Here is an 11330-nt window from a genome sequence, read left to right on the forward strand (position 1 = left end):
TTTTCGCGATTAACTTTCGTGCACTCCAACCGCCCGCAACGTATACGCTCAGCGTAAGAATCACATGGAAGTAGCCGAGTAGTCCGAAAACAGGTGCGCGCAACTTGTCAGTTTACAGGAAACGTCAAAGCAGGGGTGCGACCACTTGAAATCAGCAAAACTGACATTGCGGACACTTTGAAACCAACAATACCAATATCGAGCGTGACAGGAAGAAGTTAAAAGAGAACAAACGCGTGAGAAGGAGGGTCATTCAAGGCACTAATACGGTACAAGCTCGCAAAGTCAGAAGTTCAAAGTTCAGTTGTGTTTTGACACAATATTAATGGGATCTAACAGACAGTAATGCCAACGAATGTACAGGAGAAGTTATTAGAACCAATGGAATGTAAATAAGAAGAAAGAAAAGTGGATGAAAAAATAACCAGCCGTGAGCAGGACCAGCCTGCTCAGGGCTGGTTATATTTTATTTTTTCATCCACTTTTATTTCTTTTTATTTACATTACATTGGTTATATATATATATATATATATATATATATATATATATATAAGGAAATTAGATTTTCAGACAATTAGGGGGAAAAAGGTGAGGCAAGCTACGAGCCAGATGAAGTTGGGAGCTTATAGGCGGTCAGGTGGTTTTTCTGCATTGCTAATAAACTGCAACATACCATCTACTTGGAGATAGCGCAGCAGCCAAGCATGCCATTTCAAAATTCGGTTCGAATAGAGATGTCAAACAATTCCCAATTGTATGTCTACTTTAAATGCGTGAGGACGAAATCCTTAAAAAAGAAGAAAAAAAGGTCTGGGGTCCGGCCTCACTGGCGACCATCTGTTGGTAATGCACTCCCAGGGTTGGCCACCCTGATGCAGTACCTAGCCACAACCTCCCAAACACGGAGGAAGGAAAGGTAAGGAGAGGTCCTGACGTGACTCGTTGTGAAGCCGCGATATAGTGTTCTAGAATAATGGGTAGTGAGCCCACTCTACGGGGAGAGGGTACGTTGCCGTGGCGCAAAAAATGTCAACGAGTTTTCGTTTTCTTGAGTGCCCGCGTGGCGGCGCTACCATCGTCAGCAATGGGAGTTTTCACCTTTTCACTCCGCTTCTGTGTTGGCTGTGTGTCGTCGTCGCTGTAGGGTTACGGCCGAGCAGTGCTCTGTCAATACGTTTCATTTTTCAGTTCCTATAATTGTGAATAATGTAGATTGGTAGTGAACACCTCGCGGTCACCGACACTTAGTGCGGAATGGCACCACGTCGCCACAACCATTGTTATGCGTCCGGATGCCAGACGGGCTACGTTCACGTGAAAGGTGCTCCAGAACCGTCACTGTTCATCGTCCCCAGGGATGAGAGACTCAGAAGACTGTGGGAGAATAATTTACACCGTGCGGACAAGCCACTCGAAGACACAAGTGTGGTTTGTGAACTCCACTTCGAGCCTCGGTACGTAATTCGCGATTATGTACACACCATCGGCGGTAAAGAAGTGCGGATCCCACGCGGGAGGCCTATGTTGAGCAGTGACGCTGTTCCCACTATTTTGCCGAATTTGCCATCGTATCTCACCAAAAAAGCAGTGAAAGAAAGGCCGCCTCGAAAAAGGAAGTCTGAGAGTCATGCTTCGCCAGTGAAGCGCCGGCAGTGCACGAGTGGCAACTCAACGGTGTTGCACACGCCGTAAATACTCCGGATCCAGACGCTGCAGCATCGAGGCCAGAAGACGAACAGCTGGCCATCGATGTAGAAGTTTCTTCTTCAGAAAATCCGCAGGAAAACCGCAAGTCTATGTCATTATTTAGCTGTCTTGAGGTACCATCGCCGCACTGGACTAAGCACATCTTTCCAGATCACAAAGGCATTGTGTACTGCACGTCCGTGTTGACACCGAAGAATGAAGTACGATCGGAAAAAGTGGTCATGTTTTTTGAGTCACGCATTGTGAGCTACTGCAAAGTGTTCATCAGAGGTACCCTGTTGAAAGAAGGCACCGTGGAAACAGAGGCAGCAGCAGAAGAAGTGCTGAAAACAAGTGATCGTATGTGCTTTGCGTTGGAGCAATATCTCACGAAGACTATGAAGAACGATTTTTTACGAAGAGGCTAAAGGACCATGTGGTTACATGCAACGAAATGTACTTCAGCATTAATTGTCTTGGCCAGGTTGATAAAAAGGTATTTATAATGTGCATTTTTACTAGTATGACAGCTATAACTCTTGTCGCTACCAAAGATTTCTTGCCAGTTATTGCAACCTAATTCACTGCACCTTTCTTTCAGGTGCACAATGTGTGTCTTGCCGCTATTTGAAACGATCACTGCAAATCCTTCGAGCCCGGGTGAAGTGAACAGCAACAAAGAATTGCCAATATGCAGCGCTGAAGTTGCGTGTTGTGGCCAGAAGAAACACTAGATTGTTTTCTCGCTTGAAAAGTGTGAAAAAGAAGCTGGAACAAATGCAAATTAGGAATGCTGCTATAAAAACAGAAACTTTAGAAGCACAGATTGCAAGGCTTCCACCAAGACAGCAGGAAGCTGTACGACAGTGCTTTGCAGCTTCAAGAGTAAAACCCAATGGGTTGCGCTATACGAAAAGCTGGGTTTTAGATTGTTTAATCATGAAGATGAAGAGCCCTCGCCTGTATGAACACCTTCGTCGCAATAACATCCTAGCCTTTCCATGTAAATCAACCCTGAAGCGCTATGTACATGCATACCGCACTGTGTTTGGATTTAGTGAGAGAGTTCTAAAGCAGCTAAAGGAAAAGACAGCGGAGCTTGATGTTTGGAAGAAACACGGTGGATTGGTCATCGACGAACTGAAACTGTCAGAACATTTTTCAGTGAAGAAGTCGGGTGCAATTGAGGGTTTTGTGGATTTAGGTCCATTTACAACTTCCAAAGACAAAGGTGTACCATGTGACCACGGTATGGTTATCCTTTTCGTCCCATTTCAAGGCAAATGGAGTCAAGTTATTGGTTACTTTGCTACACATGGAAACATGAAAGGTGACACACTCGCCAAAGTTGTCATTGAAGCAACCAAACTAGCTGAAAAGAGTGGGCTCTTTGTGGATTTTATTACTTGCGATGGTGCAAGTTGGAATACAAATATGTGGAAAGTACTTGGGATCCAAGCGACAGCTGACTCTACTACTTCGAAAATTGAACAGCCCAGTGATGCATCACGGCACCTATATTTTATATCTGACTTCCCACATCTCATCAAATGGCTACGGAACTCGCTGCTGAAGTCTGGGTTCAACACCCCTGCAGGTCATGTAAGTCTGATGTTTTTAACGCATATCACACATTGGATTTCATATATGCTTACATTATCTCCAAGCTTAACCAGGTGCATTTCAATATGGTCCACTTAATTTTATTGCAGGTTGATATGCAACATGTAAGGGAAGCTCACAAAATAGACTCCTCCAACGTGACCCTTAAAGTGATGCCGGGCATAACACGGTGTCACCTGGATCCTAATGGATTTGAGAAGATGAGGGTCAGCTATGCCTTCCAGCTTTTTGGGACAAAAGTCCTCCAAGCTTTCCACCTATACAAAGACAAGTTGGAAGCAACATTGGGAAGGATGGATGTAACACAAGAGTTCTTCAGGTTAGTCGTCTCTTGTCATATGCTGGTTAAAATTAGGTAGTGAAATGTCTGATATAACCAACTTGTAAATGAAAATTATATCTTAATAGAATGCATCATTAGCACCGACATTTGGGCGAGTTGGTTTTGGTTCATAGTTATGAACGGCACAAAACACACGAGACACAAAATGACGTCCTTGTGTTTTTCGTCATTTTGTGTCTCGTGTGTTTTGCGCCGTTCATAACTATGAAGAATGCATCATGCAATGTAAACTACAAAACTATGAAAACAGCTGTTTTGCATATTTCAGCAAAATCCACCAGCTCATAAGAGTGATGACATCGCGGTTCCCTGCTGAAGCCCTCAGACCGTGTTCATCAGGAACAGCAGTGCTGCAGTATTTTCTGTCCTATCTCAAAGCATGGGAGCAGCATACGAAAGGTGGAGGAGGCTTTCTGAGCAATTCTACTGCTGCTGGCCTGCGTGTGACCATTTCGAGTACACTAGAGTTGCTTGACTATCTCACTGAAGATGTTGGCTTTAAATACCTAATGACTGCAAAAACTAGCCAGGATCCTTTGGAAAACCTTTTCGGTATTATCAGGCAATCTTCTGGCAGTAATTATCATCCAACACCAACTCAGTTTTTGATTACAGTAAACTGCATGTCATTCTATGGTTTAGTTAAAGGTGTCAGTCAAGGAAACTGCGAAGAGGGCATGCTAGGTTCCCTTTTGGAAGTTAGTAGCCCACGAGACACATCGCAAAATGCAGCAAGCATGGATTTGGCACACAGCTCTTCTCAGAATGCGCAGGCGTTGATTATACCTTCCCAGGACCACAGCCAGCATGTTGCGAGGAGAGACTCGAGAATTATATTTTACATTGCTGGCTACGTGGCACGAAAGTGCATTTTGAAAAGCAATTGTAAAGATTGTTTGATACTACTTACTGCGCCTGCCCCAGACGAAAGCTTTCAGCTTGCAAGGTTGACACTATTTCGTGACAACGGTGGACTCCTCTACCCAAGTGCTTGCCTATTTCGGTTCATAAAGAAGCTTGAGGTCTTGTTCACGGGCTGCTTTTCTTGTGAACAACTCCATGCAGACAGAATTTTAGATGTGCTGACCATTGTGAAAGCAAGGCTTTGGCAAGAGGTTGGGTGCCCAAGCCATGTCTCAATGCTCTCTCAAAAAATGATACAATTCTATGTTGTTACACGACTTCATTTTTACATTAAGGGGCTAAATACAGACAGAGCAGGCAAACGCTAGAAAGCAAAGCACTTAAAGATAAGGCGCTGCTATTAAATATTTTTTCCTTGCTTTAGAAGATTTTTAAAATTTTAATATTGTTCCTGTGTGGATTTTACAAGTGTAGGTTAAACTTGATGTATGAATCCTTTCTGAATATTCTTTTTCTGTTTCACTGACCCAAATACAAGAGAATGCCAGATTTGAAAAACAAGCAAAATAGTATGTTGCCACTCGCCACGCATACTATAGCAATAAACCCTTGACTAAGTGGCAACACTGCCTAATTCAATTGTGAATGGTGACTTTGGTCCTTAACATGCCATCAACAGTGCGATTAATATGATCTACGAGAACATGTGTAGCTCTCTATAAAAATGCATGTTATTTGAATGGAAATGTGTCTATTATTTGTCATTTTCAGTATTTCTTCCGATTCAGTGTCTTTACTTATTGTGTGAACAATATGTGTTGAGTGTTCATGTGTTTTTGTGAACTTTTTTATGCCAAGTGTGCTATTGAAAATATTTAGCATCTCTTTGTGATTATTTGTAGTTGTGAATATTTTTCTAGCATCTATTGGGCTGTTTTAGGAGACATGCCCTTTGTCGCACACGCTGATAAGTACACAATGGGGCAAGGCCCTCTTCAAGCTATTTCAGCTTTTTCCATCTGCTTTCACTTTGAGAAAAAAAAATGAAAGTGATTGATATGCATGGCTTTTGTGGAGTACGGTCGTTGTGCTGCCCCACCAAATAAACTTTTAACTTATTCCCGTGAACGATTGTTGTCTATATTTTTTTCCACACCTTCATTACAAATTCGCTTTTATTTCTTGGGCATGATTAGGATAGGTCTTTCCTTCTGTGCACTACCACACATTTTCTTGCACTTTTCAGGAGAATATATCAACTGAGAGCTTGTAAGGTGCTTAAGTTTGTAGTAATATTGTTTTATTTAGTGAGGGTACGACTTCACTAAAGTTACTATTGAGTACAAACGCTAGCATATTGGTGGAGAAATGTGAGCCGCTTATATGCCACTCTGCGACTTAATAAATTAGTGATCATGAAAACATCAGTCTCTTTTATCTAAAAGCAATCGATGTCAGTGCACGTTAAAATTTCCGGAGTCCTCCACTACGGCGTGCTTCATAAGCAGAAAGTGGTTTCATAATTCAATTATCTAAAGGCAATAAAACTGCGAGAGCGCAATACAAAACTGGCTGTTTACAGCGTATATTGCATACCGCTGATGACGCGCTCATGTTTAGCGATACTTCATGCGCCAGAACGACGGCCAAAGCAAGAATATGCTCAGGCAAAAGAAGAAAAGCAACGACAATGGCTATGAACAGGGGTTGCACAAGAGTAGTTTGTGCTTGAAGCGCTGGCAAACTAACCTTCGCGCTGCGTTGGTCGAGAGCAGCAACGCGTCGCTTCCATTGCAGGTGGTGGTGGCGCCATCTACCAGGTGAGACATAAAGTGCGTCAGTGCACAGCCTCCAGTCAGCCCACTACCTGCGCCTGCGCAGGTAGTGGCCTGCGCGCCGCGTGCGCCGGTGCTATCCGAAACCAACGGAACGGATTTAAACACGCTGTCTTGCCACGATACGGTTGTCGAAATCTCTGCGTACAGCTTTTGTACTCTTGCACTGCCGGCGTTTACGATAAACACGGCAAGTTGCACGTTAAGCTTTTTTTTTTATTTGGTGTGTTCTTTGTGAAAATAAAGATGAAATTTCGGACATTGCCGTGCGGCGAACCAGGCACCGAAATTTGTACAGCTTCTTTCAGGTCACTTTTTCCCCCTTTTGCGCTTCTCTTTAGGTTTTATAAAATTTTCGGTCAGGCTGTGGGCTAGACACAACGATAAAAAAATAAAAAATGTCTTCCCTGCAATAAACCCGGAGGTCAGTAATTATGCCAGCAAAGTCGGCGTCGGTGGAGCTTGTGTGCGTGGCAGCCCGTTGAGTTTGCGCCGGCCTCTTTTTTTTTTTTTTTCGCCCCTCTTTTGTCTTACGCGCACTGGTTCCTACGGATATCCCAAAGGCCATAATTTCATTAGCACGAAAGCAGCGAAGACCACCCGAAAGTGCGTGGGAACACGTCTCCAATGCGATTCAAGCGCACTAGTAGCTACAGAGAACGGAGACCAGGATAGCGTTAGGGCGAAAGGTGGGAAAGTTAGCCGAAGGAATGCGTGAGAAAAGGTCAACATCATTTGGTCAACATAGTTCGAACGGCTTTGTCAGCTTCTTAATGCACAAGCACGCGCATCTAGTGAGGTGCACCTAGTCACCTTACAACGAGCTTTGCTACAATACAGACAATATTGCGGAGAGCGAGACAATATTGCGAAGATGGAGCATCTTAAGCGAAGCACAACAGGAACTTTAATGCGCAGAAGCATGTGGTAACTGTACAGGAACATGAGAAGCAAGATTAGATAACAGTCTTAGTAAGGGTCTGTGGACGGCAAATGCATCGTCCGTTGTCATAAGAAGCAACACCGCATAACCGTCACTAACCTGCAAGGCATTCATTGAACGAATTCTTGAGCACAGTCGTTATCTTCTATGATGGCTTTTCAGCATAATTTTGACGGACGCTGCGAATTCGGAGTATGTATACGCGTGCTCGTTCCGTGGTTTCTAGTTCAGAAGCCTGGTTACGACCACTACCGGAGGAAAATCACGTAGCTAACAATGCGGCACAAAGAATGGATGCTGTCGAACACCTGCAGTACGCCACGGTTAGGTGCGACGCCCGTGAAAACGCGCACACCGCCGCTGGACCACCTGAACGGTGCCGCACCGCACTACATCAACAATAACGAAACGCCGCCATTGTGCCCAGTGAATATGGCCGCGCGTGACGTAATTTCTGCCACATTTTTTACGCCCTGCGCCGGCTGGGCATGCCCTCTCCTTACCTTTCCTTCCTCCGTGCTCCCAACTGTCCAAGGCGGCAATGAGACTTGTGACGCAGCGGAGGGTGCTAAGAATCCTTGGGTACGGACAGGCCGCCATTTGAATCTGAAGATGGCTAGCTTCTACACTAGAACACTATCTAGTGTGGCTAGTCTAGCAGTTCTATTTGAGGAATTAGAGGGTGGTAAAGGAAATTGATTGATTTGTGGGGTTTAACGTCCCAAAACCACCATTTCATTATGAGAGATGTTGTAGTGGAGGACTGCGGAAATTTTGACCACCTGGGGTTCTTTCACGTGCACCCAAATCTGAGTACACGGGCCGGTGTTAAAGGGGATATAATAGGGCTCAGTGAAGTTCAGAGGAAACGTGAGGCCTATACAGTGCTGAAAAGAATGGACACATCCCATGCTACTGTAGATTAGTTGACAGAAAAGAACTAGGAGTGGGTTTTCTCATACAAAAATATCGCTGGCAACATAGAAGAATACTATAGCATCAGTGAGAGGGTGGCAAGTCTCATAATTATGTTCAACAAAAGGTAAGAGATGAAGGTCGTACAGGCCTACACGCCTACATCGAGCCATGATGATAATTTAGTTGAACGCTTTTATGAATTAAGACGTAGAGTCAGCCATAAATAAAGACATAGTATACCATTTTTATGGGCGACTTTAATGCCAAAGTAGGGGAGAAACAGGCTAGAGACCAAGCAGTGGGGGAATATCACATCGGCTCTAGAAATGCCAGAGGGGAGTTATTAGTAGTAACGTAGTGATTTACGGATTATGAATACCTTCGTCAGAAAATGGGCTAACCATAAATGAATGTGGTGAAGTCCTTATGGCGAAACAAAAATAAAATTGGCTTCATTCTATGTGCACACTCAGACATTGTACAGGATCATGTAGAAGATGTTGGCGAGATTAGATGCAGTGACTATAGAATGGTAAGAGCTCGTATTCACCTAGATTTAAAGCAAGAACAAAAACTGATACACAAGAATCCAATTAATGAACTGGCAGTGAGAGGAAAAACACAGGAATTCACAGTTTTGCTTCAGAATCGATTTGAGGCACTAAATAAGAAAATCGACGTTAGCATTGACACAATGAATAAATATCTTTCTAGTATCATCAAGGAGTGTGCAATTGAAGTTGGAGGTTCAGTCACTAGACGGGAAACTGGCTAACTATGTCACGAGACAAAAAATCTTATTAAGAGAGGATAAACGATGAAAGCTTCAAATGCAACCGACAAAATAGAGCTAGTGGCGCTTTTGAAGTTAATTAATAGGCATAAAGTAGTGGACATCAGGAGGTACAAGATGGAAAGAATTGAGCAGGCTGTAAAAAGTGGCAGAAGCCTAAAAGCTGTGAAGGCAGGCTTGTGCATAGAAAAAAATTGGATGTATGCATTGACTAGCCAGGAAGGCAATGTCATAACCAATATGCATAGGATAGTCGAGATGGCGGAGAAGTTCTGCAGTGAACTGTACAGAAGCTAAAAGAACGAGGATGGTATTGTGAGAAACTATAATAGTCCAAGAGAATTCGACATCCTACCAGTAACGACAGAAGAAGTAAGGAAAGCCCTAGAAGGAATGCAAAGAGGCAAAGTCACTGGTGAGGATAAAGTAACAACAAACCTCCTGAAAGATTGCAGAGAAATTGTGTCAGAAAAATTATCCACCTTATATATACAAAGTGTCTCTTGACGGGAAGGGTACCAGAATCTTGGAGGAACGTCAACATCATCTTATTTACGAAAGGAGACATCAAGGACTTGAAAAAATTACAGATCAATCAGCTTACTCTCCCTTTTCTACACTATTTACAAAAATAATAGCTAATAAAATTAAGATGATATTAGAGTTCAATCAGACAAAGGACTATGCAGGATTTTGTACCAGCTATTCCACAATAGACCTTATTCATGCTATCAATCAGGTAATGGAAAAATGCACTGAATACAATCAACCCCTATATATAGCTTTTCATAGATTATGAGAAGGCCTTTGACTCAGTCGAGACATCAGCAGTAATGCAGGCACTACAGAATCAGGGCATCGAAGAACTCTGCATAAACATACTGGAGGAAATCTAGAAAGGATCCACAGCCACCATAGTTCTCCATAAAAAAAGCGAAAGAATCTTAATAAAGAAGGGTGTAAGGCAAAAAGACACGATCTCTCCAATGTTATTCACCGCGTGCTTACAGAAAGTACTGAGGACCCTAGACTGAGAAGAGTTAATGATAAGAGTTATTGGAGAGTACCTTAGTGACCTGCGATTTGCTGATGACATTTCCTTGGTGAGAACTCAGGGGATGAATTACAGTTCATGATTACTGTGCTGGACACGAAAAGCACAAAAGTAGGTCTGAAAATTAATATGCATAAAACTAAAGTAATGTACAACAATCTAGGCAGAAAACAGCACTTGGAGAGGCGCTGGAAGTTGTTAAGAAGTATGTCTACTTAGGACAGGTAATAAGCGCGGAGCCGAACCACGAGATTGAGGTAACTAGAAAAATAACGATGGGGTGGAGCACATTTGGCAAGCACTTTCAAATTATGACTGGTAGATTACCACTCTCCCTCCTGATGAAGGTATATAACAGCTGCATCTTGCCAGTACCTACCTACGGAGCAAAAACCTGGAGGCTTGCAAAGAGGATTCAGCTTCAATTGAGGACGACGCAGCGAGCGATCGAAAGGAAAATGATAGGCGTAACCTTATGAGCCAAGAAAAGAGCAGAATGTATCAGGGAACAAACCGGGGTTAAGGATATCGTAGTTGAAATCAAGAAAAATAAATGGACAAGGGCCGGACATGTAAAACGTAGGCCGGATAACTGGTGGTCTTAAGGGTAACGGACTGGATTCCCAGAGAAGGCAAGCACACGAAGGGAAGACAGAAAGTTAGGTGGGCCGATAAGATTAAAAAGTTTGTGGGTATAATGTGGCAGCGGAAAAAACGAGACTGGATTGATTGGCAGATCAAGGGAGAGGCTTTTGCTCTGCAGTGGGCATAGTCAGGCTGATGATGATGATGATAATGATGATGATATTCATTAAGTAGGTGCTCGCTGCTAGACACATCAGTGTTCAAGCTTGCAATATGCAGCTACGCTAATCAAAGTTCCATATGACTGTTGAACACTTCATGTAAGCATGGAATCCGCTGTCTTCATATGCTTCGTCTCTGTTGTGTGGTAAGAAAAACAAAATTTATGCATACATTTATGCAGAGCCAAATCATTCATTTATTTTATTGCAAAAAAGAACAGAAAATTGTAAGTGTCGTCTTTCTGTGCAGGGCGGATGCAATGCTACGTGCAAGACTTTTTTGATCCCCCTGCTGCCTCCATTCCCGACAGCAAAAATGCTAAAAGTGCTGGAAAGGCTGCTGCAAGGTAAGGGGATTTGGTTTAGGCATGTTTTACAAACAATAGCTCAGCAACAGCTTTATTCTATTGAGCTGTGGTGGTGTTGTAGAACTTTGGGAGTTCCATGGACTGCCAAATGAACTA

The 11330-nt window shown here is 43.2% G+C and overlaps 1 protein-coding gene across 12 annotated transcripts in view; it reads left to right on the forward strand.

Moving 5' to 3' along the window:
• Positions 1-934: 934 nt before the first annotated feature.
• The window catches only part of LOC119184944 (transposable element P transposase), a 61286-nt gene continuing 50890 nt past the window's right edge, over positions 935-11330 (forward strand). For 9 of the 12 annotated variants that reach the window (XM_075880365.1, XM_075880357.1, XM_075880358.1 and 6 more), the window contains exons 1-5: positions 935-2183; positions 2289-3289; positions 3400-3629; positions 3922-4052; positions 11117-11213. In XM_075880365.1, coding sequence (XP_075736480.1) covers positions 2465-3289; positions 3400-3629; positions 3922-4052; positions 11117-11213 — 1283 coding nt within the window. In that variant the 5' untranslated portion in view covers positions 935-2183; positions 2289-2464. Of the gene's footprint in view, positions 3290-3399; positions 3630-3921; positions 5646-11116; positions 11214-11330 lie in introns of those variants that run through there. The other 3 variants (XM_075880366.1, XM_037434093.2, XM_075880356.1) reach the window with 3 other exon arrangements.

Source organism: Rhipicephalus microplus, chromosome X (genome assembly GCF_043290135.1).
Source record: "Rhipicephalus microplus isolate Deutch F79 chromosome X, USDA_Rmic, whole genome shotgun sequence".
Taxonomy (NCBI): Eukaryota; Metazoa; Arthropoda; class Arachnida; order Ixodida; family Ixodidae; genus Rhipicephalus; species Rhipicephalus microplus.